Source organism: Balearica regulorum, chromosome 10, assembly GCF_011004875.1.
Source record: "Balearica regulorum gibbericeps isolate bBalReg1 chromosome 10, bBalReg1.pri, whole genome shotgun sequence".
Lineage (NCBI taxonomy): Eukaryota > Metazoa > Chordata > Aves > Gruiformes > Gruidae > Balearica > Balearica regulorum.
This window is the reverse complement of record NC_046193.1, coordinates 17,290,504-17,309,176: the sequence shown is the minus strand read 5'-3', so window position 1 is coordinate 17,309,176 and position 18,673 is coordinate 17,290,504. Positions and strand designations below refer to the sequence as shown.

The 18,673-nt window shown below is 47.7% G+C and overlaps 1 protein-coding gene across 27 annotated transcripts in view; it reads left to right on the top strand.

Annotated features, from left to right (window-relative positions):
* Nucleotides 1–11,223: 11,223 nt before the first annotated feature.
* The window catches only part of MAGI1 (membrane associated guanylate kinase, WW and PDZ domain containing 1), a 349,049-nt gene continuing 341,599 nt past the window's right edge, over nt 11,224–18,673 (top strand). For all 27 annotated transcript variants that reach the window (XM_075762367.1, XM_075762366.1, XM_075762362.1 and 24 more), the window contains exon 1: nt 11,224–11,922. In XM_075762367.1, coding sequence (XP_075618482.1) covers nt 11,637–11,922 — 286 coding nt within the window. In that variant the 5' untranslated portion in view covers nt 11,224–11,636. The remainder of the gene's footprint in view (nt 11,923–18,673) is intronic.

Genomic DNA, 18,673 nt, shown 5'->3' with positions numbered 1-18,673 from the left:
GGAATGGAAGATGTGGAGCATCAAACCTGGCTTTATGCCACCTGGGAGCTGCCTGTGTGAAGGCAATCCTCAGGTATCATTTAGGTGAACTTTCTAGGAGCTTTTTACTGCCTGAGAAGCTGGTTGTGAGGGACAAGCAAATTTGGATCTAGCCCACATGATCTGCATATAGCAGAAATCTGGATACACCCAGAAGGAAAGAAGGGAAACTAGGACAATAGAAGTTGATGGGCTGAAAACTTCATTAACATATTGAAAAATCTGACCTGAACTTGGACTCTTTCCCTTTCTCTTTTCCTTTGTTACTATTGGTTTGGGTTTTGATTTTTTTTTTAATATTACTGCTCAGGATAAATCTTGCTCCCAAATTAGGAATAAATTATATCAGCTATATGTCAGGCTAATGTGTTAATTCTGTTGCAATGCAGTGGAAAAATCATAACAGAATTTCCCCCCAGTCCATGTAGCTTCTTCTGATTCACTCTGTGGCTCAGCTAATAGTTTTGCAGCCCTGTAGATTTCAAGTAACTGAATAACAACCCGAAAGTTTCCTCTTTATTGCATCCATCTGCCGCTCTAGGATGAGGAGCGGCTCCTTGTGATACACTTAGAATAACACATCTGCCGCTGTATGTTGCGGTACGGGGTCCTGGCCCCTTCCCTTGCTTTCTGTGACAAACAAGCAACAGAATGACAAATAAAGATGTTGCTGCCTTTGTCAGCTCCTGCTCCTTGGGCTGCAGGCTAGATGAAATACCCACACAATCATGGCACCATCCCATATTTATTTAAAAATATTAAACTATTTATAATGGAGGGGTCATCAGCATGCCGCATTCATTAGCGAGGGCTCCAGGGAAGAGACAGCAGTGAGCAAAAAACACAAACAGGCTCTACACAAAAGAGGGAGCAAAGAAGCATCCTTTTGAGATGTCAGTGCTGAGCAGCAATTAAAACCAGGAAGGCTTAAAATACAGGGAATTACAACAGCCAGTCCTGGCTGCCAGGGAACCCATGGCGGGATTCCTGTGGACGTCAGGATAGAGGATCCCGTCTGTACCACATGGTAAAATGTAAATGGATTTTCGTTATGGAAGGAAGGATGAAATTGTTGCTTGTGTAGAGAACCGACAGCGACAAAGGCAGGCACAAAGCAGGCAGGGTTGGGTTCATGCGAGGGTTGCATGCTGCAGGATGCTGAGCACCTCCAGCTGTGGGGTGGCTGCCAAGCTGCACAGAGGTGAGTGTGAGGTCTCTGCCAGGCACAGGCTGGAAAACCTCACTCGAGGGGAAGAGGCTGCTCTGCACGATGGGGTACGAGTCCAGTGTCAGGTCAGGTTGCTCAGAAACAGCTGTTCGACCTTGCAAAGTGCTCCTGGGCATCGCAGAGTCAAATGATAAGAGGGGGAGCGAGGATGTGCTCTCTCTTGGAAAGTGTGTTGAGCAAACAGGAATTTGCCCAGTAACTATATTTGTAGTAACTTAATGTTATTGCAGTGGTTCTATAGCTCTTAGTCCCCTTCACTCCATCTCCCACCAAAATCTGTTCAGAAGAGCTGTTACATCTCGTGCAAGTGCTGTCCATCTCTGCTGAGGTTGCGTGCAGGCAAAAGCTAATTGTGGTACTGAAGCTCGCATTAAGATAATGAATTGGAAGAGGTCAGAAGAGATGAAGAGAGGAATATTTCATCTTTGGCTTGCCATGCCCTTTCAGAAATTAATTTGTGTTGGGCAGTTGCGTGGTATTTTTCCTTTTATATTTCCTTTTCTCGTCCTTTTTTAAAATAGACGTGGATCACATCCAAAACCCAAAGTGCTCAGATGGGCTTTAGAGCTGTCCTTGGCTCTTTATACTTAGCGTTTCCCAGGCTGCCTTCTGCAAACATGTTTTTAGAGGTTTCTCACTCCAACTTTTCCCATACCTGCGCAGAGGATTTTCATGGTTTTAGTGACAACAGAGTCACAGCCCTTGCAAAGTGGCCAAAACAAAACCCGGAGCTGTATTGCCCTTCCTTCTCTGCCCCAGGTTCTCCCCCTCCCTGGTTTCTGCCTTTGCTCTTTCTCCCCCCTCCCACCCTGAAACTCCACTAAAAATTTCCCAGCTTTTAGGAGTCCCTGAAGACACAGAAGAAATGATTCTTAATTCCTAATTTCCATCCTACTGCTGGGCTAAGGGCATTTTATTTTAATGTAGAATTTTACAGGAATTCCTACAGGGACTTTTTACATCCATATTTCCTTGTAGCGCTGTTGCTGAATCATCTAGGAACTGAAACTTGCTTGGCTGGAGAGCAACGTATTTTTATAAATTATCGACATGATGAAATTGGCCCTTGTCCAAAGCAAGCCTTCTACTTTGCTAATACGCCTTGAGTCTAATCCCTATCATATTGTGGAGGATGAAGACGACTCATCTCCAGTTGGTAAGGCTGGACATAGGGCCTGGCGACACATGCAGGTGGTGGAAACCAGGAATATATATGCCAGGAGAAGCATCATAGCCAACATCTGAGAAGTGCAAAGACAACTCTGTTGCTTCAGATGTTTGCTCCCCGATGACTCTTTGGAGACACAGCTCCCAAGAGCAGGCATGAGTAATTCACTGCAGGTTATCCTCTGACAGGCTCCTTTCTCCCAGTTTTGGTCCTCCACTGGGCAGTGGACTGTGTCTATCTCTGTACAACACAAGTCTGTTCCCATGGATCCAGATCTTCAATTAAAAGCTCATTTGATGCAAGTCAGGAGTGCTAAGACTTAATTCTGCAACAATAAAAAAGAAATGAGCCTTGCAGTAAAATGGTGTTGGAGGATGTATGGGAGATATGATGTCCGTCCATATGTGGTGCCGTATGGATGGATTTCTTGCACAGGGGTTTGCTAAGCGGCCTTGGGATTGTGGAAAGCCTCCATGACCTCATGCTGAGGACGGGGAGTTGAGCTGTTCCTGCTGCGTGACAGGAGCAATATTCTGATTTATCCCTGCTGTGGTGGCTGCTGGTGACAGGTCTGGCAAGTTGCTGTCGGCAGAACCGTGCAGTGGACGCTTTGATCTCCATTGGGCAGAGCAGGAAGGTGGAGCTGCTTCCTCTTCGAGCCTGCCTGCCAGAGACATGATTCAGATTTTACAGCTAATTGACTGTGCTGATCTGGCTGCCAGAAAGGGATAACATTCAATGAGTCGCTTGTCTTTCAGTTGCTGCTGTCCAAGACCCTGCATGCACCTTATAAAACAAGTCCTGTGACTTGGCCAACTGGTCGCCCAGAGGTCCAGGCTCTCCACACCCTCCTTTTCTCATTTTACCTTCTGCTCTGCTTAACCCTGTGTGCCTTGCAGGCACTGCCCTACCTGGGGAGGAGGTGATGGCTATTTACTGAGTGACCCAGAGTCAAGATGGGATTTGTCAAGATTTCCCCATATCTCTCTGCTTCTGATTAAAGCCTTGCCCCACAGAGGTGGGGGTTGCTCTGTGAGAGGCTAACAAGCCCTGTGGAAATAAATACCATCGGTCCCTGGTAGCAGGAGGAGCTTGACTCAAAGCCAACTGAAACTCTCTGCTGGCACTGGCTTGAGACACCGTCAGCCCACAGCCCTGTTGTGCTGTGTATTTTTATGGGTAGCCTGAGCTCACAGCTGGAGGGCACGATGAAATAAGAAGTCCACGTGGCAGACTAAAACCGATCAGCCCATTGCACCGCCGAATACGAAACGAGGAAGGAAGCTTGTAAATACCACACCAAGGAGACAGGTGTGTGCCACAAGGACGGGCTGGCGGTCACACAAGCCTTAGCACTCCTGCTCACTTCTTGGTCTGCTCATCTGCCACCCAGAGCGGAGTTTATTTGTTAACGCTTCTTCCCCAAGCTGGCTCCCAGCAGAGCCGCTGCTGAGCCGGCTTTCATCTCTGTGCCGCACTGGAGAGCAATGCTAGGCTGGAGCACGAATGAGCGTACAGCCGACAGCTCCAGGATCGGGCGCATCATACTGTTGTGATGACGCTAGGAAAATATAGAGCGAACAATGCAGTAGGAATAACTTAGCCCACACAAGCTATACAAGAGCTGTTCCCATGTTTGCTGGGCCCTCGACTAATTTAGTGCACAGGATGGGCTGGCAGATTATGCAGCGAGACATGCTAATTCGGGCCTGCGGTTCATGTGAAAGAATGACGAGACTGTCTGGGAGACAATGTGAGCTAAAATTAGGACGCCAGGCAGGGAGTCAGGAATCCTAATCCCGACTGCCACCGATTTGCTCCCAGGCCCCGAATCCCTCTTTGGAGCTGCTTGGAGAAAAGGAGCATCTCCTTGTATGTTTGGCTGAGTTAGCCCTGGAAGCCGTTTATCCCAGCCAAGGCTTCTGGCTGTTGTTATATATAAATAGTAATGATGATCATAATCTTTCCATACTGCAGGGGTAGCGCCTTGTATCCAAGATGCTGCTTTTGTTGGACCGAGCTTGTACGTGCAGTAGATGCTGCTTTAGCATAAAGATGCTCTTGCAGGACCAGCAAGCAGTGAGTTGATCAGGGATGTTTCTGTGAAGATACAGCATCAGACATCACCATGCATTCTTCTGCTTCAGTGCTTCAAAAAGCAAGACAGGGTTTATATATCTTCCAAATCACTGAGTGGTATCTTGTGGTGTGTTAATTGGCTCTGCTTCTGAGAACATTTATGTGTGTGCTCAGCCTTACACATGTGGCTTGTCTGATGCCTGTAAATTACTCTCATGAGCAAAGTAAAGACAGTCCCCAGATGGCTGCAGGATCAGGGCCGTGCTGTGTGTTGCTGCCTCCTCTGTCGTGGCTTTTGCCAGAATGATAATTACGATCCAGAGAGGGACCTCCCAGCCACTCTTCACTGTTGAAGGGAGAGCACATCGATACTGCTCTGGAGTAACTCCTTCCCAAACCCTCAGCTTGTCCCATAGTCGTGTCTTGTTGCTACCTTTTTAATTTATTCCTTTTAATCTTATTAAGGGTGCTTGGGCAATTTTTTTGTAAGGATGAAATCAATTCTCTATCTTAGAAATAATTCAGAGTCTCTATGGGGGGAAAAGGGATTTCTGCTGTTGATTCTGTCTACAGAACTCCTATTAATATTCTGTGCTTCAATTCTTTGCTTTTGAGAGAAAAAACCTGCATAGTACAGCTGATGTACACTGATTCTCATGTGCCGGTTAGTTTGGGGAAGCTGAGCCTTTGTGGCTAGTTTTATTTTTCAAACCAAATCATGAGATTGACACCTTTAATTAGCTCTGCGCAAGCTGTTTGAACCAGGCTGTGCTATGGGGAGAGGTGGGTTATTCTGAGCTTTTTCTCCCTGCCTTTTTCCCCCATATTTAAGCCATCACACTCAAACACACATCCATCACAAGGGACTATCAACTTACTCAACACACAGCATCTTTGAAAGGTTCAGACTTTGCCTCTTCTTTATGGTGCCATAAAGACTAATAACAGAAGTCTTTCCTGATTTAGCTGTCTCCTGCTGGTTTTCAGCATTTTTAGGGGGAATGGATAGCAAGCTCTATGTGTTGAAGATACATAGAGAAAATAGAGAGGAAATACAGAGCATGGGATGGAGAGGCGGTGCTGTGTAGGAAGCTGGGGAAAGACAGGGAACATGGGCATCTCCATTAGCCTCAGCAGAGCTGGTGGTGGAGTCTGAGGATGCGACATGGCTCTCCATGTATCTGCAGAGGAAGGAGAAGGGTGACAAAGGAGGAGAGAATGAGACTCTTGGGGTCTGAAGTGAGTTTGGGCAAGTGTTGGCACCTTGGGCAGCTGAGCTCTCAGCACAAACATGAGCTGTTCTCCTTTTTGAGCAGAAGCAGCAGAAAAGGGGAGGCTTATCAGCTGAGGCAGATGAATTGGGATAGCTTATCTTAGCAGGGCAGAGCTATTGTCTACTGAAAAGTCTCTGGTAACTCATGTAGAGCCATTAAAATAGCAAAAGAAAAATTCCTAGGGAAGAATGTGACTTAATATCTACCAGACTAGGGGCAGGAACTTGCTCCTTCTGTGACTAGATCATAGTCAAGAAAGACTTTTCTTGATTTTTTTTTTCTCTTTTCAATATTTTTTCTTCTCCTTTTTGGAAATAGTAGTTGGAAATACTCCTATGTGTACCAGACCTCCACTCCCATAACATTTGCCTGAAACGGATAAAAGTTAAAACACGCGGCAGGCTCAGCTTTCCTTGCAAAGCCACTCTGATCCTTGCTCTAACCAACAGGCTGTGCCCTCTCCCCTCCGCTCCGGACTTCTCAGGAGCTTTCCAAGGCTGGGAGCAGCCCGACTCCCTCCTTGCCAAAAAGCCGCACCCACAGCAATCATATCCTGGAACAGCAATAGCTTCTGCGGGGAAGATAGGCCTGAAAAAGACTAATAAACTCAGGAGCACAAATGCTAATGAAAGTTAATGAGATCTACAATTTTTAATTGTGTAGGATTTTTTTTTTTTTAGACTCTCGCTTTTTAAAATGACTGTTGGTTTCACGTTATCTGTAAGACACCCTGAGGCCGGCATCCCCTGGAGGATGTAGCCGCTGCCAGGTGGTCACTCTGTGCCCTTGTGCTTCCACCCAGTAAGCTCAACAACATCCCAATATACCCGTCCTGTTGCGTGTTATTTAAGCCATAGGACATGACAGAGCATGTTTTATGGAGCCATTAATTTATGCTGTGGGTGACTTTAACCACCCAAAAAAGTATATTAACAGCCCTATAAAATACACCCTGGAGTGTCTTAATATGGTTATGAGATTGATCTTCAGCTTTATATTCCACCGTGCGTGATATTATTGAAATAAATTGTAGAGGAAGGTGACACAGGGGTTACCAGTAAGGGGTGGGTTGCCTTTTTCTTCTTACCATTCCATGGTCACAGATTCACTTCAGGGAGGGACCTGTGGGATGGGATCCAGCCACCTTGCAGCAGGAGGCCGGAGATGTCCCACGCAAGGTGCTGCCTTTGCGGATGGAGCTTGCTGGCCCAGCTCTGCAAATGACCCTGGGCAGTACCTGTCGGTGCTGGCTGGTCTGTGGCTCTAATCAGAACTGCTTGTCTCCTGACACTTGGGAGGTTTCCTACAAATACAGGGTTCAATCAGTATCTGGAGTTTGCCAGAGCCAGGACTCAAAGCAATGTCAGCCCTGCTCCTCCTTGCTACCAGAGAGCAGGACCAGTTTGTCCAGAAACACTGGATGCCAGACAAAAAATTCTTCTCTGATAAAAGTTAGGTGAGGTTACCATGAACAACAATTCCTGTTTGGGAAATACAGCAATACATGGCTTTCCTACTGACAGATGCTGGTAGTGTGAGCGTACCAACAGGAAACCTCGGTGTCTGAAAGGCTGGAATTGTTTAAAGTTTCTTTTTCTCCCAAGATCCACATACTCAGGCTTTCAAAGCCTCGAGGTCTGTGTTGTCAAAGTATTGAGGGTTTGGGTTTTAGCTGGAAATTAAGAATAAATTCTGTTGTATTAAATAAGCTGTACTTCTGTTTATAGCCTTAATCATTGTCATCTTTTTTTATGCTCTCTGGTGGGAGTACGTGGCTCTGTACTGCCATAAAGCCACAACATTCTCCATGACTAGACATGGTTTTTCATCCCAAAACAAAACTGTGGTTTTCTCTAGTTTTAGTATGAAATCCGAGAGAATGATTTGATGCTTGGGGGAGCTTTGACCCATTTTAAAATCCAGGACACAGCATGAAATTTCAGAGATGCTTATGAGACCAAGACCGCGGGTCGATATCCTATTTGAAAGAATCGTTTTAGCCGTTGTTGTGTGTTTGCAGCGGGGCCCAAAGCATGCGGAACACCTTCTGAAGGAGGAGGAAAGCACCAGCCCACTCATCCCAACAGATTAGAGGCTGCTGACAGATGGGCCACCAAACCACGGCGACTGCAGACAAAAGAGCAAGGAAATTGGGCTCTGCTTAAAGCTCTGAGCCAGCCTGAATCAGGTTTTATAGCACTGCTGTGAGCTGATAAAGAATGTGCTGTCCCACGTGAGATGAGGCTGGACCAGCCGCTGCAGGTGAGGTAGGACGGCCACAGCCAGCCTTGCTCGGACGAGGGATGCGCCCGAGCTTCTCCCCGCCCCATGTTAATGTTTAGCTGTTCCCCAGGTACCCTGTGAAGCTTCATTAATTAATGTCTACAAAGCACTTAGAGACCCTTGCAAAAAAGGAAGGGATTTTTATTAGAACTGCAGTTGTTAGAGATGAAGATGGTCTGTTAATCATTAAATCAGTTCGCTGAAAAGGCAGGACCACCATCCCCTGGGAGAGAGGCCATGCTGCGCAGCTGAAATGCAAAGATGGGTTTTTGTACGGTGTAATGACCTGATTATCTGTAGGGCTGGTGTCAGGGACTCTTCTGGGCAGAAGCAGCCCCGCCAGAGGTCATGGGCTCAGTGCTGTTAATGGCTGACCAAGGGCTTCCTCTGATAGAGGTGGCTGGACCAGCTATGTCCTGAAATCATCTTGTTGCAGCAGTAAGCTGCTGGGCAGTCGCAGGGTCGGGAATGAGGACAATGAAAAATCCTGGCTGTATTTGAGCTATACAAGTGATGCCAGCTTCTAGGATCTAGGGCTATCCTGACTAACGGCCTGACCTTACCGGATGCAACTAGAAGATAAAATGGTAGGAAGTTGGTCATGGAGGAAAACTGAAGGGAAAATCTTAAAATCAAGAGAAAGTTCTGGCTGAGGTTTGTGGGTTTTGTAAATTACCAGCAAGAACAATTTTGGGAACGTAGCGGCCCAGACATGAGCACGGCGTTAAGATTACAATAGGAACAGCTCACGCTTGCATTAGCATTGCAGCCTTTGTATGCAAACAGAAAATGGCCCTTGGAAATCTGTTGTCTCATAAATCTTACTAGCAAAGTTGTTTTTCTAAATAGTGTTTTTCAAAAATTTTTCCATGCGGCATGAGTAGTTCTGTAAGCTCTATTCAGGACAGGCACAGCTCATGTGATACTCACGTGGATCCCAGATGAATTGTAGTTTAGCAGGGCTGTCACATAACACATCCCGCAAAATGATGGTGATGAAAATACGTCACACCCAGCTCTCAGCTGTGAACAAGAGTCTCTTTGAGCTGTGAGCTCACACGTGCGACACGACTATCAGGGGGAACGCAGATGGGATATAAACCCTTCGCCGCTAGCCATGTTGCCATTCCTCAGGGTTTGTGGGCCTCCTGAACATTTATTCCTTGGGGGATTTAACCTGATCACTGTTCCAGTTTTTACTGGTCAAGATACAGTAAAAAGTGTTCTGTGACCCTAAAAGTGACAAATTGGGTAGCTGGCTACAGAGCCAGCAGATGTAAGGCAGTCATTGCTGCTCAAACAGAGGGCATCAGCACAACTTTACACATGAAAACTAAGTGTTAAAGTTCCAAATGGAAAGAAACCTCTGAGAGAGATGGAAGAAAACAAGGGCTAGACACAGCAGGTAATTTGAATTTCTAAGTCCACCTCTGCCTTTGCCCTTCATACCCAGGAAGGCCGGCTCTGCCCTGTTCCTTGGAAGGGGCTCAGGTACTTATTCCAACTTTCTGAGCACTGGCAATCCCTCTGCTTCCCATGGAGATCTGGAGAGAGGTGCCTGAGGCACAGGGGATGGAGCTGACTCACTGCTGTGCTATGTGACATTGGACAAAGCCTTCCCATTCCTTCGCCTGGAGGTGGCTGTGCCACTCGGGCCAGAGACTGCGGCTTCCGCGGCTGCAGAGCAGCGCCTGCAGCCATGGGGATTTTACGAAATAGCCGTGAGAGGTCTCGGCTGGAGGAAAGGAGCGATGGGGACGCAGGGGGTGAGGAACAACGGGCTTCTCTACTGCATCCAGGACAGATGTAAGGGCAGGGAAGGTACCCCTGTCACCCCTCTTTTGAGGTCTGTGAGCTAAGCCTGGCTGATCAGGACGTTAGGCTGAACTCCATCCCCAGCTCTATCACATATGGTGCCCCTCGAGCCTTCCGGCTCTCCTGCATCGCGGATCGTTTCGGTACATGCATGGTTTGAAAGATGTGAGATGAGAGAGCAACACGGACAGCAGCAAAAGCCTGCAGGCTGCACCGGCAAAGCGCACGTTAGGGCAGCGCGGGGAGCGAGACCAGGCTCTTTGTTTCCCTGTGTCACTTCTCAGTCCCGATTAGCAGCAAAATAGGGCACGCACACATCTGACAACTGAATTCCTTGCTGGAAGGGGTTCAGTCATGCATAAGACTGCTCAAAATGAGGCCTGGCTTTCAGGTTTGGAAGCATGGAGCATGACCTGGAAGGGCCAGCTGGTATGTGCATGCTTACTTATTTTCCCCTTTTGAGTTTTGCACCAGTTCTGGGTAACTTTGAAGAGTTGTGGCCAAGGGCAAACAAATGGATGCATGTCCCTTTCCCCAGCAGACAGACCTTGCTGTAGGTCTGCCCAGCTTCTAAACGATTACACAGGGAAAATAAGACAGTGGAGGGTGTCCCTGCCCGTGGCAGGGGGGTGGAACTAGATGATCTTAAGGTCCCTTCCCACCCAAACCAGTCTATGATTATTTACACTGCAAATTCAAGCACTAAAAAATTGGAAAGTGGAGAACTAAGGATACGAGTACGGCTCTAACTCAGCCTTGCGCAAGTGCTTTGATACCACTTTAATGACAGCCTTGTGCAAGTTTTTCCTCGGGACTTACGCTTCAGCATATCCTCTCCCATAACAACCCCCTGGAAAGCGCAGGTGAGCAGCGATTCCAGAGGTTAGCAACTTGGAAAACCCTAGAAATCCTCCCGGGAAAGGAAAAGATTACCATCCCTCTGCCCCCACAACAAGAGCATCTCCAGGGACTGAACTTCTGGAGGAGCTCTCAGCCGAGCCGTGTGCGGGGGAGACCCGGCTGCGCTCCCCAGCCCCTTCTCAGAGATGAATTATTTCTGCTGCGGCGTTTCACTCCGGCCTCCGCCCGGGCTGCGCAGGCACCGGCACCGACTTTTTTCCCTTCGGAAAAGTTGTCCGTGGGAGCAGGGTCCTTCCAACCGGGACGTGCGCCGGTACCGGGGCCGGCCCGGGGTTCGCGCGGGGGGGCCGAGCCGTGCCGTGCCGTGCCGTGCCGGGGGCGGGGAGGCGGGCGGGGGCCGGGGCGGGGTGTGCGAGGGCGCCTGCGCCGGCGGCGCGGAGCGCGGCGGAGCGGGACGGACCGAAGTGTAACAAAACAAACGGGTCTTTGTATCGCCTTAAAGGCGCCGCGCGCCGCCTCCGCGCCCCGCGCAGCGCCCGCGGAGTGGGGCAGCAAAACAAAACAGCAGCGCGGGAGGGCGAGGACCAGCCGGATTTGCTTTTTCTGAGCTTTTTCTTTTTTTGAAAAAAAAAAAAAAAAAATTTTTTTTTTTTTTTTTTCCCCAATAACGCGGGAGAGGGACGGCGCGGAGGGGGAGGGCGGGAGGCGGGCGCGCGCCCTCCGCGGGCGCGGAGCTATGCGGGCTGCGCGCGGCCGGCCAGAGCGGCGCGCGGCGCCTGCGGTGATGGCTTGAGGGGCCGGCGGCCGCGCGGTCTATGAGGCAGCGGGTCCGCGCCCCCTGCGCACCTGCTTACCGCGCTCCCGCGGGCGCGGAGGGCCGCGCAGCACCATGTCGCGCGTCGTCCAGAAGAAGAACCACTGGGCCGGCCGGGTGCGGCAGTGCTCGCTCACCCGCGGGCCCGGCGGGCAGCTGGGGTTCGTCCTGCTCGGCGGCGCGGAGCACGGCGAGTTCCCCTACGCGGGCGCGGTGGTGGGGGACGGCGAGGCGGCGCTGAGCGAGGGGGAGTTGCTGCTGGAAGTGCAGGGGGTCCGCGTTTCGGGACTGCCGCGCTACGACGTGCTGGAAGTGATCCGGAGCTGCAAGGACCCCATCGTGGTGAAAGCCGTCCGACAAGGTGAGAGCGGGGACGGGACGGGTGCGGGCGCGGGGCCGCGGAGGGCCGGGGCCGGGGGGACCCCCTACCGCGCTGCCCACGGGGGGGCCGCGGAGGAGGTGAAGGGCCCCTCCTGTGGTGCTGGGCGCCAAGGGCGAGTGCGGTACGGAAGGGAGAGGCGAACGTTAGCCCTTCGGGGCAACGCAGGACCCCGAAAGGAGTCACACGCTGCGTGTGCGCACCTCTACCGTGAGCATTTAGGCACAGGCACCTTATCGTCCCGGCTCAGTCCGGAGAGTCTCCCTGCAGTTTTCCGGCCTGCCTTAAGCACAGCGAGCAATTGCGTGAGACTTTCCCTGAGGCACCGCGGAGCATCCAGCTCTCCCTGCGGGGGCACCCACGGGTGTCGGGGGGAGCTCTGTGTCCGGGGCTGACCCCTGGGGCGGCTAAGGCATCCCCGCAGCTGGGGGAATGTGGGAGAGATTCTGTCCCCCAGCAGCTGAGCATCCTTCCAGCAGCCGCGCTGCTGGGTGATGACTGGAGTCTTGTTCAAAAAGTGTGAGCATGTGATTGCCGGCTGCCCGCCTTGCGAAGGGAAAAGCTGTGACCCTCCTGCGAGGGCAGTTCCCCTCTCTGGCTGAAAGTCAGCCTGGGTTTGCTGGTTTTCCCCCTGGTTTGCCCTAAGTGCGGGCACATCAGTGCTCCTAGCCCTGCAGCGCACGGGTGGAGGCATGCACAGGTAGCTCTCCCATTTGGCTGGGGAGAACGATAGGAAGAGTCCTCCCCTGCGAGATGGAAAAAAAAAAAAAAAAAAGCCACTTCGCATCCGTGTACACGCAACAGTCGCTCAACAGGTTAGCGTAACAGGCCTGGCTAATGGGCTTGTAATTTCCAGGGCAGGACTTAATTTAGTGCCAGGAAACTGCTAGTGTTGCCGCAGCTGCTGCGAGGTTGGTTGGATGGACAGGATGGGCAGGACTGCGGCTGGATACCTGGGGGTCTGCAGGGTGGAGGAGCACCCCAGGGTCAGCTCCAAGTGGAGGAAGGAAGGGAAGTTTTCTTCGAATCGCCCAAGAGATTCCTTAGGGGAAAGTTTATTTGTCATCCAGACATGTCTGCATCCCAAAGTTGGGAGTTTTGCTGTGGCTGGTGGTGCGAGAGGGTGGGGTTTTATTTCTGGACTTGGTTCAACCCAGCTGATCACTGCGGACAAAATTTATGGCCAGCTGGCAGGACTGTCACCTGAAGCTTTGTCCCTAGCCTCACCGATGAGCTGAGCCGGAGGGCTGCAGGCACTTGTTTCACAGCCATCCTTCAAACCTCTGGTGCCGGAGCAGATTGCAGCGATGGGGTGTCGGAGAGGAGCTGAGCCACGGCTGGGCTGTGCAGTCCCCCTTTGCCACCTGCTCCCCTTCCGCAGGGGCAACGTGACCTCAAAACTGCCCCAGAGCTGTAGCATGGCTACTTGTTAGTCATTTCCAAGAGTTGGTAGGAATACTCCAGCAAACAGTGTCGAACTCTCAACAAAAACTGTTTTAACAAATATGTATTTTCCCTGCTGTGTTTTCTCAGCTTCAGTGGAAAGCGGGGAGGGAAACTGAGCCTGCTGGTTGCCCTGCCCAGGTGGGAGGGAGAAAAAAGCATGGAGAAAAGTATGAGGAAATTAGGCAGGGGTTTTTTTGCATGCTGATTGTTTTAGCAGAAGTGTTAAAATATAGTTTCTGATGTTGCAATGTGATCGGTGTTGGTGGTTGGAGGAAGGTGCTTAAGAACCACCTTCCCTACTGAGCAATTTGTGATTAAACTTTTTGTTATTTTGGAAACACTGGTTAGTCCAAATAGAAACATGTCATGAGAATATACCAGAAATGACAGAATTTAGTGATGGATTTGTCTCAGCTCCAGAATGTGGTCAAAAGAAGGGGCAGAGAGCTTAGTTTTAGCAAACTGATTGGATTTACCTGGAAGTTGGGAGAGAAAGGTTCAAAACCCTGCCTAGAGTCAGGGCAGGCACTTGAACCTTGGACCGTCCTCATCCAGAGGACAGAACCAAGCCCCTGATTACTGGGATTGTAGTTTACCTGGGTTTTTTCCCATCCTTTTTTTTTTTTTTTTTTTTTTTTTTGCTTTATTATACAGGCATGTAGAACAGAAATATATTATTTTTAAAAATCATTAAATATTTTTGTGATCTAGAAAGCAGTTCCCTGTGCCCGTCAATGATACCCTGGCATCTGTGTGCTATTCTGTGCAGGGCAGAGAACTCCCTTGTGGATCAGGATCATATGCATAGAAAAGGAGAGTGTTTTAATTAAAATGCATTATTTCTATGGTGATTAAAAATCTCATTACGGGGATGGCAACTGCCATTCAACAGGAGGTGTGTGGCACTAGAGCATACAGAGAAGAAGTATGAAGATAAGATTGTAAACACGTTTTTAACTATGGTTCTCCTCCTCTTCCTAGTTCTTAGTGCCTAATCAACTGGTGCTGAAGTGCTAGGGCAATATTAGCCTGGAAATGTATATGTTTTATTACCTTGCCTATTCTGTATGACATTTACAAGACTGGAAAAACAGGAAATTTACTATAAATAAGGCAGTCATCTGCGAGCACGAACAGAGAAAATAACTGTTCTGACCTTGCACTTGGTGGAAGACAAGGGACTAGGATGTGAAATATAGGTGAAATAGGCTATGCACGGGCTTTGTCATTAAACTAGGGTTTATAGACTTACAGGCCCACATGCAATATTTTTTCTTGCTTTTGTGAGCCGTAAATTTGAATAGGTTCCCACAAAGCACAAAAAGAGGGAACCTATATGAATTTGCTTAATTAGAATAACAGTATTTAATACTGCTTATGTGGGATTTCTTGGTCCTTTGCTTACTCTGTGAGAAAGAGTGAGGAAAGCTAAAGAACTTTAATGAAGCTCTCCTTTTCTTTTCTCCATATGCACCATTTTTTGGTATTACGTTTGAGGAAAAAAAATACCACTATAGTTGCCTGTTTTTTTGGGAGAGAGAGGAAGAATCTGCTGCCATGTATCTTAGTAACTTTCAGAACTGTCAAATGTGTGAAAAAACCTCAGTTAACATGTAGTACTTTTATTACTGACTGTTTCCATCTTACATCTGTGCCTAAATTCTGATGAAATTGGCAATTAACTCCTGTGGAGTTAATAAATTCATTTTTGTTATTACTTGGTCTGAGAGTATAGAATTAATAGATAGAATTATAGGAGCAATGGTCACATATTCTTGTGTAAAGCTGCCATTGCCTTAACACAATGATTTCTCGGCTGTATTGTGAATGTTGTAGCTTCCTTGAATATACTTCACATTTTTCAAAATAGCTCACTTGAATAAATAATGAAATTGGGCACACTGTTTCTTCTTATGTATCTCAGTTAACAGAGTCCAGCTGTTCTTCACAAGGGAAGAATTAAGGCTGTATCTGTAAAAAAATTGACCGTGTTTTGTTTAAGGCAAGGTATCTGGGTTTTCTTTCTCCCTCCATGAGAGATGGGCACATTCAGAAAGATTTCAGATTGTGGCTTTTTTTTTTTTCCTCTCCTTGGTTAGGTGACCTGTGCCAAATCACACCAAGCCAGATCCTTGGGATGGGAAACTATCAAAATGAGTATGTTTGTGCACTTATTTTAAAATAGGGGGTTTTTAGTGCTCAGGTCAATGCTTTGCTTCCCTAAAAAGTGTCAGGATCCCAAGCTCTAAACGACCAATTGCTTTGAAACCAGGAGGTGTTGAGATCAGGTTATTCAATTAATAATTTTGATAGTACTTTGCAGCTGGGATGATCCCACAGTAAGGAGGAGTTGTGGGGTGTTTCTTTTTTTAGCCCTACACAGGGCAAACAGGAGCAGGCGTGATCCCAAACAGAAACGGTCACTGTTTACCCAGCGCTATCAGCTGCATTTGTTTCTTTTCAAACATTAACTTGACCCTAAGATAAAGTCTGAAATACAGTGCAGTGACTCAACGTTTCAATGTCAGGCTGGCATTCGCTGTGTGAGGTGATCGTGAAATGTTGAAATCGGTTACATGTACTAGTCCGAACGAAACCAGCTTCTTTCAAAAAGTTTGTATGAGCTGGTATTTGGACTTTTCCCTTTTATTTTCCTGAGAGCCTGTGAGAGAATTGCTGTCTTGGATTTTTTTTTTTTTCTTTTTTCTGGTAGAACATTTAAAAAAAAAAAAAAAGAAAAGTTGATAAATCTGTAAATTTTTGTGTGTTCAGTAGTTTAGCAAACACTGGGAAACAGAGTGTCACTTTGTTAGTGGATAACACTGAACATCCCACGCTAAGTAGGTTATGCCGGTGCCTGGCATTGCGGAGACCGAAAGCGAGTGCTGATGCATACATGCCTCCCTGAGACGTAGCAGAGCTTGCATCTGTTTTAATGCACAAGCAGCTGCCTCCGTTGGGCCGGTGAAGGGAAAAGCTGTTCAGAGAGCAAGCTCTTGCTCTTACTGGGAGTTTACTTCTGCAGCCTCACGCGTGAGCTCCAAAAATTGTTTTCCTTCAGTCTTTGCGTAGCTGAGTATCAGTCACTTGCACTGTGAATTCTGTAAGTCGTTTTTCCATTTGACCCAAATTCTTTTAGGACCCAAGTGGATTTGAAGTGGAGTGACAGATTTGCCATCCAAAAACTTGGGAAACTTTCATGCGTTTTAGATTTATAAGGCCTGTTTTCAACACTGACCTGCTGGGATGAGCATTGTGCAGAGCCAGTCACTATTGAAACGTACAATAAAAAAAGGGAGAATCTCTTTTTTATGTCACTTCTAATATGTATACCTACAAATCAGTAATCTTTCTTTAAAGTAGTACTGCATTAATAGTCATGAAATGTGTACATCTGTGTATTAAAGTACAGCTGCAAGAAAGACCTTATCTTTACTGTGCCTGAATTTACAGTGTAGTACTTGTCAGGATTTAGAACGTGATTCTGCTTGTGGCAAACCAGTCATCCATCCTCCCCAGAGCCGTGGGGTAGCACCCCAGAGATGGATGTTAGAGCCTAAGTGCCATATCTTCGCTGTTATAAAATTTTTCAGGAATTAATATGATCCTTTTAATGGCATGAAATGAGATTATGTTTTCCACAATAAGGTTAATCTTTCCACCCATTGAGATGGGACTCCAGGCTCCCTCTTTATGGCCAGTCAGATCACAGCGCGATTAAATCACAATTATAGTCTTAATTACGAGCAGTCATTCAACATCATTGCAAAATAAGACGTTAACACCATCCTGCATGTCGTTTCGGTTTACTTTTTAAGACCAAGTTACAACTCCTGCATCAGTGAATTACTGACTTGCTATTGTGAGATTTAAGATTAATCTTCCATGTGTCTTGTTAGAAATTTAAGAACTTTTTTTAGCAGGTTTGAAAGCCAAACCATCAATAGCTCATTGCGTTCCCGCGTTTGGGATTGTAATTTTTCTCTGCAATCTTCAGGCTGTGATCATTCATGAATCTCTTCTGACTGCTTCTGTATCTCTTTATCTGATGCCTGAGAATTGCCCCTACTCCTTTGACAGTGTATGCATGCGCAGGGAAAACATTTGCCCAAGGGCAGCTACATTAAGGTGTAAAGATCTTCTGAGTAGCACTTTTGCGGCTATGCAGAACTGATGATTTGGGCCCAAACTCCCTCATTCATTAGATTTCAGCATCAATCAGTTTGAAGGTAGTGTGGAAACTGAGAAGATGCTGCTACCTCGAGGGCTTTTTCTATCGCATTAGCAAGGTCTGAGCTGTGGGCAAGGGTGGGATCCTTGGGACCTCTACTGAGGTTTTTTAAAATAATTGACCAAGCTTGTTATTTACGTTCCCTTACTTTAATCCAGACACAAGATAGGCTTGCTAGTTATTTCAGGTGTTTCAGGTTTTTTTTACACTTTCTCTGACTTTGACTGGAACTCATAAATCAAGGCGTATGGGTTTTGATCTTTGTGTGCTGCAAGTGACTTATATTTCTTGGTGAAAAGTATTGAGTACTGATTCTGTATAAGCAAGTGCCATGAATTTATAGAAGGACTAGGAAGAGTTTGAGGCAAAACGTTAGCTGGGGGCAGGGATCCTTACCATGAGCAATTGGTGGTACTTGGGGGCAGGGGGGAGGATGCAGACCTCTCCATCTCATCTGAGCTCCTTCCAGCTCTGCGTCCCAACTCCTGGACCAGAAAAATACGGGATCTTCCTGGTCTTTATTTCTGCAGAGTTTTTCCCTAGCTCAGCTGTCGATAAATTTTTTTTTTTTGCCTTTTAGAAACTGAGTATTAAGTGACCTTGGTGTGCACCGAGGGTGCGGGGATGGGTCGTCCTCCCGTGATCTGTGAAGATCTTACCCTGTCACTGGAGGCACCGCTTGCAGCACAGAGAGAACAGCAGCTTTTCAGTGCTGAGTGACAGTGCTGCTGAGCGTGCAAGACCAGCTCCTGCAGAAACATAATTTTCACCACTATCATAATTTTCTCCATCTCTCTTGACACTTGATATTTTGTTTTCTCACTTTATATTTTGGCCTCGCGCAACTTGCTTTAGTTTAGCTGTTGTGGTGGTTTGACAGGTGAGGCTTTGAGTCCCGCCGGAGCCGGCAGCCCGTAGAGATCCACACGTTAAATGCATTTGATGTTTTAAGTTTGAGATTCTCTGTAAGGATCTGGTGTTGGGAAACAAACCTAAGCCTGGGCTATCGGCCAGAGTTTGTTTTCTACTGATCTGATAGGGAGCTGTGGCTGCCTG